Source organism: Muscardinus avellanarius (genome assembly GCF_963383645.1).
Source record: "Muscardinus avellanarius genome assembly, chromosome: 2".
Lineage (NCBI taxonomy): Eukaryota > Metazoa > Chordata > Mammalia > Rodentia > Gliridae > Muscardinus > Muscardinus avellanarius.
This window is the reverse complement of record NC_137787.1, coordinates 66,166,665-66,185,177: the sequence shown is the minus strand read 5'-3', so window position 1 is coordinate 66,185,177 and position 18,513 is coordinate 66,166,665. Positions and strand designations below refer to the sequence as shown.

The 18,513-nt window shown below is 36.6% G+C and overlaps 1 protein-coding gene across 6 annotated transcripts in view; it reads left to right on the top strand.

Moving 5' to 3' along the window:
• Positions 1-12,721, top strand: part of PPIG (peptidylprolyl isomerase G) — a gene marked incomplete at both ends in the record, with an annotated part of 38,289 nt that extends 25,568 nt beyond the window's left edge. For 2 of the 6 annotated variants that reach the window (XM_080719998.1, XM_080719995.1), the window contains 5 exons: positions 2,921-3,134; positions 5,401-5,568; positions 7,562-7,649; positions 11,291-11,427; positions 11,611-12,721. In XM_080719998.1, the coding sequence (XP_080576124.1) occupies positions 2,921-3,134; positions 5,401-5,568; positions 7,562-7,649; positions 11,291-11,427; positions 11,611-12,721 (1,718 nt within the window). Of the gene's footprint in view, positions 1-2,878; positions 3,135-5,400; positions 5,569-7,561; positions 7,650-11,290; positions 11,428-11,610 lie in introns of all 6 variants that reach the window. The other 4 variants (XM_080719996.1, XM_080719997.1, XM_080719994.1 and 1 more) reach the window with 4 other exon arrangements.
• Between the last annotated feature and the right edge of the window lie 5,792 nt (positions 12,722-18,513).

Below are 18,513 nucleotides of genomic sequence, written 5' to 3'. Positions count from 1 at the left end.
CTGAGGCTGGCTTCAGACCTGCATAATCATCTTGTCTCAGCCTCCCAGGTGTGGGGATTACAAGCATGCACCACTGGCAATCTTTTTTATCTTAGAGCTTTCTAAGCTTCATTATAAGGCACCTTTCCTAAAACACAACTAATTTTCTTTGTATAATTATGTCAATGCACAGACAGACTATATTAATATAAAAATGGCTATGAGTCTCTGTGGACTTCCATGTTACCAATTTTTCTTGTTTCTTATTTATTTATTTATTTATTTATTTATTTATTTATTTATGGGTCTGGGGGTGGAACCCAGGGGCATTCAACCTTCTCCAAGATACACACCCTGCCTTTTTTTTTTTTTTTTTTTTTTCCAGGTCTGGGGATGGAACCCAGGGCATTTGACCTCAGAGTTACATCCCCTGCCCTATTTTTTTATTCTTTATTTGAAACGGTCTCACTAAGTAGCTGAGGCTGGCGGAAACCCACAATCCTTCTGTCTCAGCCTGCCAAGTACTGGGATTACAAGGGTACACCACCATGCCTGGCTTATTTTTAATTTTGAGACAAGGTCATTCTAAATCGCTGAGGCCAGTTTCAAATTTGCAATCCTCCTGATGAATAAGCTGTTTTTTTATTTATTTGAACTGGGCATGGTGACACACACCTGGCTCAAATAAAAGTCTCAGCTATTTGGAAGGCTGAGATGGGAAGATTAGTTCAGCTTAGGCCAGCCTGAGCAACATAGTAAGACCCTGTCTCCAAAACAAAAAAAGCTAGGCTTGGACAGGAGGATTGCTGGTTTGAGGCCATCCTCAGCAACTTAGCAAGGGGTAGGGTATAGCTCATTATCTCAGTACCACAGAGAAAACTAGACAGGGTGCAACATTCTTGTAATCCTAGTATTTGAGAGGCTAAGACAGGAGGAATACAGATTTGAGGTGAACCCTAAGGCCTTCAGGAAACTCTATTACAAAATTAAAAGGGACAGGGACATAGCTCAGAGATAGAATGCCTCTTGGTTCAGTCCCTAGTACCAAAAAGTGTGTATTTGTTCCCCTGTCATCTCCTTTTATGTTTCCATGAAATAAATGTTGATGAATCTAGGTAATTTGTTATGTAGTATTTCCCATAATTGCATACCCTGGATTTTATTAATTGGGTCATTATGTTCTCTCTATGCTTCTATTTCATATAACAGTAGGTAGATCTAGAAAACATGTAATTTTCTAAATTCCTTTTGATAGGAATGGGAATCATACAGGACTGGTTTGCTCTGTGTTCTGCAGCAGCTATTGATGTTCATTGCCTTATTAGGAAATGTAAAATGATAATATTTTAACTGTAATTTTTTTCTTTATTTAATGCTCAAATACTTCTGATACCTCTTTCATCTATTTGGCTAGCCAGGGGTATAGTTCATAAAAGGCAGGGCATATGGTTCACAAAAGACAGGACAAATAGTATATTTACCAATATGGCTGTGAATGGAGATTTTTATATGTTTTATATATTCTAATGTATTGTAGTTATCACTTATACATCTCTGTTGTTCCATATTTGGCCTGAAATAGTCTCTTCAAATCCACCATGGAGCCATGCATGGTGTCACACACCTGTAATCCCAGTAGTTGGAAGGCTGAGATAGGAAAATTGAAAATTTAGGCTAGCCTTAGCAACTTGGAAAGGTCTTCAGTAACTTAGTGAGATCCTGTTTCCAAACAAAAAATAAAATGGTAAGGGAGTTGTACCTCGGAGGTAGTATGCCCCTGGGTTCAATTTCTATCACCATACACAAAAAAAAATTTCACCTTGATTGGAATGAACCTATTTTCAAATGGTTACTCTCTACCCAGTTTGTTACATTTTCTTTTAGTTCTATGTAGTATACTTAGTTAGCTTCACTTACATTAATTACCTGGTCCTTAAGGTGTTCAGTTTTGGGACCCTTTTAAATTTTTTTTTTCCCCCTTACACTACAGATTGAACCCAGGAGCATTCTACTTTCAAGCTACACTTCCAGCCCTATTTTATTCTTGCTTTTGAAACAGGGTCTCAGTAAATTGCAGAGGGTCCCCCCCAAGTACTGGGATTATAAGTGTGCACCACCACACCCGGCTCCCTTTTAAAATTTTAAACTTTTGTAATTCTTCCCCCAACATAAAATTTCAATTTGAAATGACTTTTTTTAGAAACCCCAAACATTCTTGTATTCATCATGGGCGAATGACTTCTGTTATGAATACTGCTCTTTAACTAAAGCTATCTTCCTTAATCATTAGAGGACTGTTCAGGCATTAAAACATAAGTTCAAGCCAGGCATGGTGGCGCATGCTTGTAATCCCAGCATTTGGGAGGCTGAGACTAGAGGATCGCAGTTCACGGACAGCCTCAGCTATTTAGTGAGGCCCTCTGCAACTCAGTGAGACCCGGTTTCAAAATAAAGAATAAAAAATAGGACAGGGAGTGTAGCTCAGAGGTCGAATGCCCCTGGGTTCCATCACCAGACCCGCAAATAAAATAAAATAAACCATAAGTTCATACCAACTAAATCAGGTTTTTATCTTTCTGTGTTTTTGCAAGGTATTTTTTTCTGTTATTACCCTGTTCCAGTTCTACCTCCAGTCTTGGTAATCATAGAAAATATGGAAGGCTAAATCTTTGTTATTCAAATGTTTCTTAAAATAAGCTTGGTTTAGCATTTTGGACATACTTATTTCTTTTCAAAAGTTGTTTGGTTTATTAGGTACAATTTTGGCCCATGAATCTGGAGATCTGGGTTCTAATCCTGAATCTTGATTTCTTTCCTATATCCCTCAGGGCAGATAGCTGGATGAGCTAAGTATTAAATACTGGAATCTACCAAAAAAATTGAATTTTTGCCTATAAAGTTTGTCTAAATATTTATCAGAATCATTTTATTTTTATTAAAGTTAAGAAAGATGAAAAGAAAAGGCATAAGTCATCATCGTCTTCCTCATCATCATCCAGTGATTCAGATAGCTCAAGTGATTCTCAGTCCTCTTCTGATTCTTCTGATTCTGAAAGTGCTTCTGAAGAAAAATCCAAAAAAAGAAAAAAGAAACATAGGAAAAATTCTCGAAAACACAAGAAAGAAAAGAAGAAGCGAAAGAAAAGCAAGAAAAGGTCTTTACATTTATAATAGCTTTATATTCCTATTCTCTTCTGCTTATAAATAAATATTGAGGTGGTGCTTTGTTTTGTTTTGGTATTGGGTATTGAACCCAGGGGCATTCTACTCCCAGCTATACCTCTAGCCAATTTTTTTTTTTTTTTAAGCTTTTAAGCAGGGTCTAGCTAAGTTGCCTGGCCAATGATCTATTTGTCTCAGTAGCCAAAGTATTAGAATTATAAGCAAGTATGTGCTACCTTGCCCAGTAAAACTATTGAGATTTTGAATTAAGTATATTGGAGCCCCAAAATGGAAATTTTAGAGCATGGAGTTGAACTCCCAATTATAGTTGTTAAAATTAAATTTGTGTACGTTTTCATTGTTAACAAAACCTCTTGGTTCAAATGATACTTTTGTAGGATATTGTTTTGGTTTTGTTGTATTTGGTTTTGTTTGAGGTACTGGGGATTGAACCATAGGCCTCCTAAAAAAGGGGGGGGGTGAGGGTGTAGCTTGGAAGTAGAATGCCCCTAGATTCAATCCCCAGTAACACACACACACACACACACACACACACACACACACACACACACACACCAATCCAGGCATGATGGTGCATGCCTATGATTCCCATACTTTGGAGGCTGAAACAGGAGAATTGCCAGTTTAAGGACAGCCTCAAGCAATATAGTGAGACTTTCAGCAACCTGGGAAGACCCTGTTTCAAAACAAAAACATGAAAAGAGTTGGGAGTGTATTTCAGAGGTAGAATTCCCCTGAGTTCATTCCCCTATACCACAAAAAATAAATGAATGAAAGAATGGATGATGGATGACCGAGAGTGTGGCTCTGAAGTAGAATGTGCCTAGGTTCAATCTCAGTACTACCAAAAGAGGAGGGGAAAAAATCCTTCTGCCTCAGCCTCCCAAGTAGATGGGCTGATAGGCACATGCAGTACTACATTTAGGTTTGTTTATTTTATGTGAGGATTAGAGGATTGGTGAGAATTACAGTAAACTAACAATTATGTTCCCTATTTTCTGTAGCGGTCTCTCAGATATTTTTTACCTTTATCTCCTTTGTTTTATTGCATACATACATACCTACATACATTAATTTCTTACCTTTGTTTTTGTTTTGTATTGGGAGTTGAACGGAGGACCATTCTGCCTCTTTTTTGGTGGTACTAGGGGCATTCTACCTTCAAGCTATCCCCCTAGCCCTGTTTTGTGTTGTTTTTGAAACAGGGTCAAATTGAGTTGTGGAGTGCCTCATTAATTAGCTGAGGCTGGCCACAAACTTGCGATCCTTCTGTCTCAGCCTCCCAAGTTCTGGAATTACAAGTGTGTGCTAGCTTCAGGCCTGTTTTATTTTTATTTATTTATTTATTTATTTATTTATTTATTTATTTATTTATTTTGGTGGTACTGGGGGTGGAACCCAGAGGCTTTCTACCTCCGGGCTATACTCCTAGACCTATTTTCTATTTTATTTGGAAACAGGGTCTCACTAAGTTGCTGAGAGCCTCACCAAGTAGCTGAGGCTGGCTTCAAACCTGTGCGATCCTCCTGTCTCAGCCTCCCAAGTGCGGAGATTACAAGTGTGTGCCACCACGCCTGGCTTACTTATTTTTTATTTTGAAACAAGCTCTCACAGCCAGGAATGGTGTGGCACACATTTCTAATCCCAGTACTTGGGAGACAGACAGGAGTCTCATAGGTTCACAGCTGGCCTTAGCAATTTAGTGAGACCCTCAGCAACTTAGACCGTTTTAAAATAAAAAATTGGGCTGGAGATGTAACACATAGGTAGAATGCCCATGGGTTCTGGTTCTATCTCCAGTACCACAAAAAAGAAATAGGAGCTCATTGAGTTGCAAAGGCTGGACTTAAACCTATGATTTTCCTATCTCGGCCTCCCAACTACTGGGATTACAAGCATGAACCACCATGCCTGGCTTATATTTTTATTTTGAAATAGGATCTCACTCAGTACAAAAGGTCTTGCTAATTTGCTGATCAACTAGTTTCCTTAACCTGTAATCCTGACTCAGCTTCACAAGTACTAGGATTATAGGAATGCGCCACCATGCCCAGATGTGACTTTTGGGTTTGGTTTGGCTACTTGGTTTGAGAGAAATGGAAAATTATCCCCATGTGATCATATATTTGGGAGGAATAGGATGGTGTATATAAGACAAAGAAATACAAAAAGTGGACATCTGAGGCGGGGGTACGTAATAATAAATGTAACTTACTTTGTGCATTTCTATCCATTAAGCGCATCTAGTGAAAGTGAGGCTGAAAATCTTGAAGCACAACCCCAGTCTACTGTCCGTCCAGAAGAGATCCCTCCTATACCAGAAAATAGATTTCTAATGAGAAAAAGTCCTCCTAAAGCTGATGACAAGGAAAGAAAAAACAGGGAGAGAGAAAGAGAAAGAGAGTGGTATGTAAACATGTATTTTGTAGAGGTTCATAGAACTTTTCATTTTCAAAACCTTTTATTTTAGTAAGATTTAATTGTTGACTTTGTCTCAAGATTGAAATCCCTTTTTTAAGCTTTTATTGGTATATTATAGTCTCAGATTCTTTTTTAATAGGATGTTAGCAAAGTTCCTTTTTGCTTAATTATATACATAGATAAATAGACTTAAATTGCACTTTAAGGAAAGGTTACTTTTACTTTGTAAAGTAATATAAATCTGCAAATACAAAATATGCTAGGTGACATTCCAAATTAATAAAAAGATAGTTTTTAAGCCAATTTTGTGTTACAATTATTTGTGTATTTTGTGTATGTTAAACCTTTTTTTTTTTTTTTTTTTTTTTTTTTTTTTTTTTTTTTTTTTTTTTTGGTGGTCCTGGGGATGCAACCCAGGGCCCTTCTACCTCCGGTCCCAGACTTATTTTATATTTTTTATTTGAAAACAGGGTCTCTTAAGCCAGCCTGGCTTCGAACCTGCATGATCCCTCCTGTCTCAGCCTCCCAAGTGCAGGATTACAAGCATGTACCACCACTCCTGGCTACGTTAAACTTTTAAACAAGTCAGAACCTTTTTGTTTTAATTTAAATTTGCATAGTAGAAAGAAGTCACATGTTCAAGTATTTTAAACATTTTCTTTTAAATCCATATTAGTATCAATAATCCTACTGATTTGTTACGAGTTTTTTGCGGGTCTGGGGATGGATCCCAGGGGCATTCTACCTCCGAGCTACACTCCCTGTCCTATAAAAGGGTCTCAGTAAGTTGCAGAGGGCCTAAGTAGCTGAGGCTGGCCATGAACCACAGTCCTCCTGTCTCAGCCTCCCAAATGTTGGGATTACAAGCGTGTTCCACCACACCCACCTATGTTATGAGTCATTTTAATAATTATTTCCCAAAGCAAAAAAAAAAAAAAAATTGAAATCCCTCTTATCATCAGAAATATGTTATAACATACAAGTAATAAAATTTGAGTGACTCTATATCTTTATAAGGCTTATTTATTTGAAACTTGAAGTAATTTTGTTGGATTGACTTGTGTTTATTTTTCTGCTACTATGGGAAAAGATGTTTCTAAGAACATGAAGATTAAAATGAAGCTATTTGCCGGGCGTGGTGGTGCACGCTTGTAATCCCCGCGCTTGGGAGGCTGAGACAGGAGAATCACACAGGTTCGAACCCAGCCTCAGCTACTTACTTAGGCTCTCAGCAACTTAGTAAGACCCTGTTTCCAAATAAAATATTTAAAAATAGGTCTGGGGCGTATAGCCCGGAGGTAGAAAGCCTCTGGGTTCCACTCCCACTACCACCAAAAAAAAAATATATATATATATATATAAAATAAAACGAAACTATTTGAACTAAAGTTACTTTACCCATCGCTGATGCCGGGAATTAAATTCTTGAGCTTTTTTTTTTTTTTTTCCAGTTCTGGGGATGGAACCCAGGGGCATTCTACCTCCAAACTTCACAGCCAGCCCTAATTTTTTTTTTTTTTTTTTTTTCTGGTGGTACTAGGGGTGGAATCCAGGGGCTTTCTACCTCCGGGTTGTACTCCCAGACCTATTTTATATTTTATTTGGAAACAGGGTCTCACTAAGTTGCCGAGAGCCTTACTAAGTAGCTGAGGCTAGCTAGCTTCGAACCTGTGTGATCCTCCTTCCTGTCTCAGCCTCCCAAGCGCTGGGATTACAAGTGTGCACCACCATGCCCGGCTTTTATTCTTTATTTTGAAACAGGATTTCTCTGAGTTGCAAAGGGCCTCACAAAGTAGCTAAGGCAATCGTTTTCATTTTTTTATATACTTTTCCAAATATTTAACTAGGATTTGATAGCACTTTAAGAATCACGGATTACATATAAAATTTTAAATTTGTTCACTTAAATCAGTTAAGGTACGTTCTCCACATTCATTTTTATAAGGATAATGTATTTTTAACTTTTCCTTTCTTCTAGTAATCCACTTAACTCTCAGCCTCCTTCATACCAGAGACGTCTCCTAGTTACTAGGTCTGGGAGGAAAATTAAAGGAAGAGGACCAAGGGTAGGTAATTCTTTGCCCAGAAATCTTAATAATTATCTTAACAATTATTAAGAAATAATAATTTGATATTATTGGATTTATCTTAAATATTGAATTTATCTTAAAGAAGTTTAGAAAGACGAGGCATGGTGGCACATACCCGCAATTCCAGTACTTGGGAGGCTAAGACAGGAGGATCATAGGTTCAAGGCCAGCCTCAGCAATATAGCAAGACCCTGCTTCAAAATAAAAAATAGACTATAGGGCTGGGTGTGTATCTCACAGGTAGAATGCCCCTGATTTTAATCCCTAGTACCAAAAGAAAGAAAGAAAAAGAATTTTAAAGAGCAATGGGGAGCCGGGCATAGTGGCTCACACCTGTGATCCCAGGCTGAGATAGGAGGATCACAGATTCGAGAACAGCCTAAGAACCTAGTGAGATTCTGTTTCAGAACAAAAAATATTGGGCTGGGGTTGTAGCTGGAAGGTAGAATGTGCCTGGGTTTGATCAGCAGTACCAAATATATAAAGGACTATGGATATAGGTAGATGATAGAGCCTTTAGTTAGCACATGTAAAGCCCTGGGTTCATTCCCTAATACTGGGGAAAAAATTATTTTAGAGTGTTTTTAAACATTTTACTATAGAAATTACTAAAATTTGAGATTGTTGTTGTTTTCGTTGAATGCCTGTGAGCCTTATTTCATTTCTTATTTTGAAAGGGTCTCACTGAGTTGCTGAGGCTGGCCTCAACCCTGCAATCTTCCTGTCTCAGCCTAACAAGTACTGGATTACAGACCTATGCCACTGCTCCAGGCTTATTTACCCCTTTTTATAGTAACTTTTTTGGTGATACTGGGGTGGCACCCAGGATCTTCTTAGTGAGGCCCAAGTACTGGGATTACAAGTGTGTGCCACCACGCAGCTCCTAGTCATTCTTTAAATGTTTCAAATTTTTTCCTCTCACCAGTCTAAAAACAATACTTGCTATATGGTCAGCTCCAAGTCACAAAATCCATTGGGTTCTTTTCAGTCTCCATCCTCATAATAATCTCTCCCTATTGCTTTCATCACAGTTTTCTTCTTAGTCTTAAATTTTCAACACTAGTTCATGCTCATTTTTTTTTGTTGTTATTTGTTTGATGGGGGGGGGGGGTTGTGGTACTAGGTATTAAACCCAGAAATGTTCTGCCTCCAATTTGTAGCCCTAGCTCTGTTTTATTTTTTATTTGAAAAAGGGTCTTGCTAAGTTGCTGAGAGTCTCAAAACAGTAATCCTTTTTTTTTTTTTTCGTGTGTGTGTGTGTGTGTGTGTGTGTGTGTAGGGGGGTTAACTCATGGGCATTCTACCTCCAACTATGTCCCCAGGCCTATTTTATTTTTATTTGGAAACAGGGTCTTACTAGGATGATAAGAGTCTCACTACTTGCTGAGGCTATCTTCGAACCTGTGATCCTCCTTTCTTAGCTTCCCGAGTACTGGGAATACAAGCGTGCTGTACTACGCCCACTCAAACCTGCAATCCTTCTGTCTCAGCCTCCCAAGTACTGGGATTGCAGGTGTATACCACCTCACCTACCTAGTTCATACTCTTGTAACTGACCTTTAAATATGGTAGCTAGCTCTCAAGATTCTAGCTCCTGTCATACTGCACATCCTGTTTGGGCAATTTTATTATGATTTTTTTTTTTTTTTTTTTTTTTTTTTTTTTGGTGGTGGTACTGAGGATGGAACCCAGGGGCATTCTGCCGCTGAGATTACCCCCCACCCTATTTTTTATTCTTTATTTTGAAACGGTCTCACTGAGTTGCAAAGGGCCTCACTAAGTAGTTGAGGCTGTCCGCAAACCATAATCCTCCTGTTTTAGCCTCCTAAATGCTGGGATTACAAGTGTGCACCACCACACCCAACTTCTGCAACTTTTATAAATAACTGCTGTTCTTCACACCAAGGCTCAATTTGATTAATGTGCAGCTCAGACTTAGCATACAGAAGTTGAGCGTAAGCATTTATTCCTCAAACTTGATGCTTAAGTTCCTGGTCTTAGTGACTCTTAGTGACTAGTACTACAATCTCAGGGGCATTCTACCTCCAAGCTACACCCCCAGTCCTATTTTTTATTCTTTTTATTTTTATTTTTATTTATTTATTTTTATTTTTATTTTTATTTTTTTTTTTTTTGGTGGTACTAGGGGTAGAACCCAGAGGCTCTCTACCTCCGGGCTATACTCCCAGACCTTTTTTATATTTTATTTGGAAACAGGGTCTCGCTAAGTTGCTGAAAGCCTCACTAAGTAGATGAGGCTGGCTTCGAACCCGTGCGATCCTCCTGTCTTAGCCTCCCAAGCACGGGGATTACAAGTGTGCGCCACCACGCCCGGCTATTCTTTTTATTTTTTGAAACGGTCTCAGTGAGTTGCAAAGGGCCTCACTTAGTAGCTGAGACTGGCTGTAAACCACAATCATCCTGTCTCAACCTCCCAAATTATAAGCATGCTCCACCATGCCTGGCTGAATCTTCTATTTTTATTCATGTCCTGTATATCTTATATACCCTCAATTCTTTCCAATTTTGTGTTCTCAGTATGTATGTATATGCATACTCAGACTGTGATATTATTATATATGATAAAATATATAATAGATATATATCATAGTCTCTGAGTAACTCCACATATGGTAACGAAAGGATAAAAGTGAACAAGGCAAATCGTATGTTACTATGAAAATAGCTTTGACTTAATAGATCCCCTGTGTCTCAGGATCCCCAGATCATACTTTGAGAATCATTGATTTAATCCTTTTTTTTTTTTTTTAGTTCATTTTTGGGGGCCATATTAAAGATTAAACCCAGGAAATTCTACCTCCTAGCTACACCCCCTGCCCAATTTTATTTTTTGTTTTGATAAAGGATATAGCTAAATTGCTGAGGATGTCTTTGAACCTGTGATCCTCTTGTCACACTGTTCCAAGTGTTGGGATTTCAGGCATGCACTACCATACCCAGCCAATCTTTTCTCCTTTTATACTCATTCTGTTGTAGTTGTATATGTGTTTGATATCTTTAATTTGTGGGTGTAAGTTCTAGAAGAGCAAAATTATACCTTGCGTCATTAGTGTTTCCTCAGTGCATGGTAGAGTGATCCTCCATACTAAAGGCTGGGTAAATTTTGGCTGAATAAATAAACATCTATGCATCTACTCTGTTTTTCTCATAATGTTTGCTTTGAAACCTCAAGTATTTATAGCACTCAAATTGGAACTTTGCAAGTAGTAAAAGTTGATAACACCTAGTATGTTCTAATATCACTTGGATAGTACTCTTTCATTGGAGAATAGGGTGGCTAGAGTTTCTTTGGTTGATGTTTTGTTTTTTAGTTGGAATTTGCGATTCAACTACTTAAAATCTCTCTGCCTTCTTGATTTTCTATGTAACAGTAGGGGTATTTTGATTGATTGATGCTGGGGATTTAACCCAGGGTTTCATTCATGGGAATAAGCACACAGCACACTGAACTTCGTCTCCAGTTCTAATTTTAGTAATCTTAGAGCACATAGAAATATAAGGTATTTTGTTTGAATGAAGAAATACAGATGTTTTAGCTCTTATTTTATTGCTTTTAAATTTTTACATGTTGACTTTTTTCTTCTTCCTTTCTTAAGCGTTATCGAACTCCTTCTAGATCCAGATCAAGGGATCGTTTCAGACGCAGTGAAACTCCTCCACATTGGAGGCAAGAGATGCAGAGAGCGCAAAGAATGAGGGTATCAAGTGGTGAAAGATGGATCAAAGGGGATAAGTAAGACTTAACTGTTCAAATGTGTGATTGTTTTCACTGTTGTACATAATGCTAATTATTACTAGCCATTTTAATTAATTCTGAATATCTTAAGGAAAATGGAGTGTCTTTTTAGCTAATTTTTATGCTGGTTCTTTTCTTTTTCTAATAACATTTCCAAATATCTTTTTGTTTATTTTTTAGGAGTGAGTTGAATGATATAAAAGAAAATCAAAGGAGCCCAGTTAGAGTAAAAGAGAGAAAAATAACTGATCATAGACATGTGTCTGAGAGTCCAAACAGAAAAAATGAAAAGGAAAAGAAAGTTAAAGACCATAAATCTAACAGCAAAGAGAGAGACATCAGAAGAAATTCAGAAAAAGATGACAAATATAACAAAAACAAAGTAAAGAAAAGGGGCAAATCTAAAAGTAGGAGTAAGAGCAAAGAGAAATCAAAGAGTAAGGAAAGAGATTCAAAACACAGTAGATACGAAGAAAGGAGAATGAGGTCAAGAAGTAAAGAAAGGGATCATGAAAACGCTAAGGAAAAAGAAAAACAGTCTGAGTCCAAAGGAAAAGATCAGGAAAGGAGTAGAAGTAAAGAGAAGTCTAAACAGTTAGAGTCAAAAAGTAATGAGCACGATCACAGTAAAAGTAAAGAAAAGGATAGACGCGCACAGTCCAGGAGCAGAGAACGTGATATCACTAAAGGTAAACACAGTTACAATAGTAGAACGAGGGAACGAAGCAGAAGTAGGGAGAGGAGCAGAAGAGTGCGATCCAGAAGCCACGACAGGGATCGCAGCAGAAGCAAGGAGTACCATAGATACAGAGAACAGGAGTACAGGAGAAGGGGACGGTCGCGAAGCCGGGAGAGAAGAGCAACACCAGGAAGATCAAGGAGTAAAGATAGGAGAAGGAGGAGGAGAGGCTCTCATAGCTCAGAGAGAGAAGAAAGTCAGAATAGAAACAAAGATAAATACAGAAACCAAGAAAGTAAGAGTTCACACAGAAGAGAAAATTCTGAGGGTGAGAAAAGAATGTACTCTAAAAGTCATGATCATAATAGCTCAAATAATAACAGGGAAAAAAAGGCTGATAGAGATCAAAGTCCATTCTCAAAAATAAAACAGAGCAGTCAGGACAATGAATTAAAGTCCTCCACACTGAAAAATGAGGATGAGAAGACCATATCCTTGGTGGAAAAAGAAAACCAAAAATCAAAGGCTCAAGAAAATGACCATGTACATGATAAAAATAAAAAATTTGATCATGAATCAAGCCCTGGAACAGATGAAGACAAAAGTGGATGAGTGAGCTGTGTAAACATTATTTCCTTTCTGTCTAGATTTTAAGTGTTCGAGACTTGCTGATTATTCTCCTTTATGTTGTTTTCATTGTTTGGGGGATATGTTTGTCCTTTTTTTTTTTTTTTTTTTTTAATGTGGACTTCATTGAGTTGATCTTTTGATAATCTGCAACCTGGATAATTTGTACTGCTAAAGTTTTAATAAACTTGAAATGAGAAAAATACTTCGGTGTAATACTGTGTGCTATGTTAAATTTGTTTATGTATCATTTTGTGTTGCAACAATCAGCCAATTACAATCATTTGTTTAGTTAGCCATTTGGAAATAGGAATAGCTGATGGTTGCAATACATTATTACAAAAGCTTATATTTCTCATGATTAACTTTAGAAGCCACTAAAAATTTTATATAGATTTTCTGATTGCATTTATAATAGAGGCTTGCAGCAATTTCTTTAAATTTCACAGAAGCAGGATCCTAATAATTTGAGTTCTTAAATCATCATTTTTATTTTACACTTATTCTTTAAATAATTATCTTGCAATTTATACCTTATTCTTTATAGTCCAGCCTTTTCCTAGTCTTTCCTCATTTTGTTTTACTTAACTGTAAAAATCCTAAGTATTTTTTTTTTCAGTTGATGTGCTGATTGATCTTGAGTTGCTGTTATACAGCATTTAACAGAAACTATATCTTGGATCAGGCTGTAATTCCCTATGTTGCTTTTTTGGTCTGAAGAGTTTAAATTGTTGATTTTTGAGAACCTTATTATTACCTTTTTCTAAAATTTAAGAAATCAGTGAAACATACTACTTGTACAGATCCTTAAGCTAGAAAGATTTTAAAAATCGTTAGTATTGACAAATTAACCTCTAAGATTTTGGGGGGCACCAATCAAATAGTGTTGACCTCTGCATGGTTTTTGTTTTTGTAAACTTGAACTAACTACTCTAACTCTCATAGCTGTGAGTTTCAAAAGGCAAGAAAATGCATCTTTTTTTGTATGTGTACCATGATAGGCTGTAGCATGTTTATGACTCTGGTTTCTTTCTGTTCAGGTGGTTTTATACCATTACCTAAGTTAACATTAAGTTGGCATGTATAACATTGCCATGTAGAGTAGAATAGAAAGTTGCAAAGTTTGATAGCTTACAGAGTTTAACACTAAACATATCCAAAGTCCATTCAGAGTTTTATGTGTTGTATTTTGCTATTTTTGTGATGTGTGGCCTTTTATTCTGTAATCTCTTTTAAATAAAACATTAAACATCCAGCATACACAAAACCTGCCTCATTTGAAAAGAAGTTTCAAAGTTCCAATTAATAGTAGTCCTAGAGTTTTGTATTTTAATATTTGTCAATATCATGTCAACTGTATTACCAGGATAACTTCTTGGTAAATCCATTAGCCACCCAATGCTATTTGTACTGATTAAAGCAATGCTTAACACGGTATTTTCCATTGGTTAATACAATAATGATGCATATTTGGCATTGTAGCTTTTGCAGAATTGAATAGTGTAATGATTATAAGATTGTTTGGAATACCTTGAAACAAATATTCACACTGCATTCTTTCTCATTGTTATTTCCTGATGGTAAAAGTAGTATTTATTATAATTCAGGGTGATTCCATAAAGACTGACCACAAACCTGCATTAAGGGTATTTGACTCTGAGTGCCCCAGGTATATAACCTGTTATATATTTTAAACAAGTTATCTTAAATTTAGTAAGTTGCATTTTAAAATTCATCATGAACTATTTGAGCTTCAAGAAAGGTACTATTTAAAAAAGGATTTCTAATAACAGTTATATATATTTAAAGTCCATACTAAGTAAAAATACTTATGTATTGTCTGATGCCAGAGCTTTATCTATGAAGGATTAAATACAAGAGCTTTCCAAATCTTTCAAAATGTAGTCAGAGGGGGAAAAAATTAGAAATTTCTATAAGTACTGTTCTCCTGGTTATCAAAAAAGCAACTCCATGCTAAGCTTTATTTATAAGCCTTTTTCTTTTAAACCTCTTTTAACTGTTTTTTACAGAACAGATTTGAAGTTGAAGTGAGAAAGGACAATCAACTAGATTTTATTTTTGGAGTTAAAACATTTAGGAAGTGATTAAACAGTATTAATTTTACTCTGAGATCCACACTTGCATCTGGACAGTGCAAGGTTCAAGTGGTCCCTTTGTCGTTATTAGTAGTTGTACCATCTTTAGTTTTTACTTTAAACATTATTTTCCCAAAAGTCAGTTACTTTTTTTTTCTATCAAATTTATTTTCAGTTTTATCTAAAGGTTACACTTCATTTCCAACTACCTTTAACTTGATGTACTTAAAGATGTGTTCGCTTGTTTTTTATTGCTTGGTTAGTGATTGCTGAAGTTGAGACTTTTTTCAGTATGCAGAATTTTCATGATTGTGTGAATCATTTTTCTGGGTAAGATTTACCCCAGAAATTGACACTACAGAGATGATAATTAAATGAACAGTTGAGAAGCCACTGTGTTGCTTTAAGACTTTACTCTAGTTGGTAAGTTCATAGAGCTATTTAGTTCTCTTAAGTTACCTAATCTAAACCCTCAGAAGTAGCAAAGAATTTATCTGATAAGTGTTTCTTTGTACCACATGATATGCATACATGTTGACTTTGCTGAATGACCCTTGATTCTTGTGTGCAGTAGAAGGTATAAAAATGAAACGAGATTTTATGTTAGGGACAGGTACACATTGGATTCCTGTTATTTCAAGTAATCGTATTAACTAATTTATTTTCTAGTTAGTATTTGGAGCAAGTCAGTATTTTTTTAGTAGTTGTATTTTGTTCCATGTGGTGATAGTTTTCATTATACTGAACTTTATATATAGTACCTTTCCATAGAAACTTTGGGTTTGGCTTCACATAAGAAGATGCTTTAAATAATACACTATACAGTTGATTAGTATAAAGAAAGAAAATGGGCATTTTTCTATCTTTTGGCTATAGTTATTGTAATTTCACTTAAAATTTATCCATTTATAGCTGAATAGTCCATAGCATAGATACTTTTATTGTCAAAAGATGTGTTTTGTTGCAAATATTTGTTTAAGACAAGCCCCACATGTACAGTGTTGACCTGTACCTGCCCATAGTCCATAGCTTTTTTTAAGGGATTCAGGCAAATGCAAACTCTCTCTGGCCTGTTTTGTAAAGATGAAGTAAATATTAAGAGAAAAACAAATCTTTTAAAAATTTTTTGGCACAGTTGAAGGGAATTGTTGAGGGTTTCTTGTTTTTCAGTTCTGATGGATAGGGTGGGGTTGATTTGTGTCTCCACCTGTCCCCTTTCCAAGCAGATTTCATGTTACCAAAAGCACATGCTGTATATTTTCTTCCCCTGATGTGTGTTTAGAGTATTTTGAAAGACTCAAATGATTTGGGTATTCTATGTGAGGGTGTTCAAAGTTGTGGCTGCTCTTTGTGGAAAGGGAAAACGTGAAGTTAATGCACTTTTCCTAGCTCAAGAGTCACTGTGATGTATATTTTTTTAATGAAATTTAGAAATAAAGCTGTTGTTTTCTGAACTGTAAAGTTAGTTTCAAAATGCTGCTTCTCTTATCATTAGTCTAGTAACTGTTGGACTGTTTTCTGTAAATTGCATTTTACAAAATTTAAACTTCAAAACCATATTAACTTTTATAGTTAAACATTGTATTAAATAAACTATGCTATAATAAAAAGGTTGTTTTTGAATTTTTTAATTATGTTAGTCATTTGACCTATATCATTAAGAGCTAAATTATAAATGCAAACCAACTGGAATACACTTCTATTTTGACCTTGGAGTTTGTTTTGTTTTTGTTTTTTGGGGTTTTGTTTTGTTGGTGGTACCGGGGTTCCTAGAAACCCTTCTACCTCCAAGCTACACTCCCAGACCCATTTTTTAATATTTTTTAATTTGGAAACAGGGTCTCTTAAACCAGTAAGGCTGGCTTCGAACCTGTGTGATCCTCCTGTTTCTGCCTCCCAAGCGCAGAGATTACAAACTGCGCCACCACACCCGGCTTGCCCATGGAGTTTTTTTTTTTTTTTTTTTTTTTTTTTTTTTTTTTTTTTTGCAGGTCTGGGGATGGAACCCAGGGGCATTCAACCTCCAAGCTACACCCCCTGCCCCTATTTTTAATTCTTTATTTTGAAACCGGGTCTCACTGAGTTGCACATGGCCTCACTAAGCTGAGGCTGTCTGCAAACCACGATCCTCCGGTCTCAGTCTCCAATGCTGGGATTACAAGCGTGCACCACCACGCCCGGCTCCATGGAGTTTTTAGATTATTTGTGTTTTGAGAAACCTTAAACAGTCTTAAAAATACCGATCTTTTAAGAATATAGCCAGCAGTAACGTTTTGCAGGTTTGAGAATAAATTGCAGCGTATTGTTTAACCACAGTGCTTCAGTTTGCAGTCTTCACATGGGGTACACTCACACAACAATGCAATACCAGTTGGAAAAGGAGTGAGGATCTTAATGCAGTGCTATACTGTGTTCTCCAGAATCTCAAAACATTCTTTCTTATGTGTAAAAGTAAAGATATATGTATTTGGGGGAGGGGTTAAAGTGTTACTGGAAGCCCAGCATTCAGGAGTATAAGACCGGAGGATCACGGTTCGTGGACAGCCTCAGTTACTCAGTGAGGCTCTCTGCAACTTAGACCCTGTTTTAAAATAATAAAAAATAGGTCAGGGGGTGTAGCTTGGAGGTAGAATGCCCCTGGGTTCCATCCCCAGACCCGCAAAAATTAAAAGTTGTTACTGGAGATTGAATGCAGGGGGATTCTACCAAGCTGCCCTTACCCTTTTTTTTTTTTTTTTTTTTTTTTTTTTTTTTTTTTTATTAACAGGATCTCACCAAGTTATCATTTGCTGGTTTGGAATTTGCTGATTCTCCTGTCTCAGCCTCTGGAGTACTGGAATTACAGGGAGAGGCCAGTGTCCAACTCACATGTACCTTTTTATTTTTTTAGTTTGAAATGGTTTCACTAGGTTGCTGAGAATATTGCTACATTATCAAGGCTGGTCAAGTAGTGGGAATACAAGTATGGGCGATCATGTCCAGCTACCTGCTTGTTTTTCTTGTGGCGGGAGGGGTGGGGGGGGGATTGAACCTAGAGGCATTCTACATCTAAGCTAAGCTCCCAGCCCAATTTTATTTATTTGGAAACAATGTCTCACTAGATTTCTGAGCCTCATATTGCCAAGGCTGGCTTTGAACTCATTATCCTGTTTCAGCCTCCTAAGTACTGAGGTTAAAAGCATGCATCGCCACACCCAGCTAGCTTGCGTGCTTTTAAAGAGCAAGTAAGGACATAACTGAATAGGCAACCTAAGGAATAAAAATATTTGCAAATCATATCTGATAGGGAATTAATATCCAGAATATATAAAGAACTACACCTCAACCAATAGGAATGAACAAAGGACTTGAACAGACACTTCTCCAAAAGTGGTCTATGAATGGACAAGAAGAATATGAAAAGAGGTTAGGGGTTTAGTGAAGTTATAGAGTGCATGCTAGTTTCCTTTTGGAACAATGTACAATATTGTGAATGTACTTAATGTTATTCAATGTGCATTTTTATATTTTATACTTAGCCACAAAAAAAGGAACCTAAATCCTAGGATGCTATAAGTTTTACATATACTCAGTGAAAATATTGTGAAGAATCAAACCAGACATAATTATACTGAGATGAACAGCTTTATTAACATAATCTACATAGTTCATATTTGTTACACCTTAGTTTTCTCAATCTAA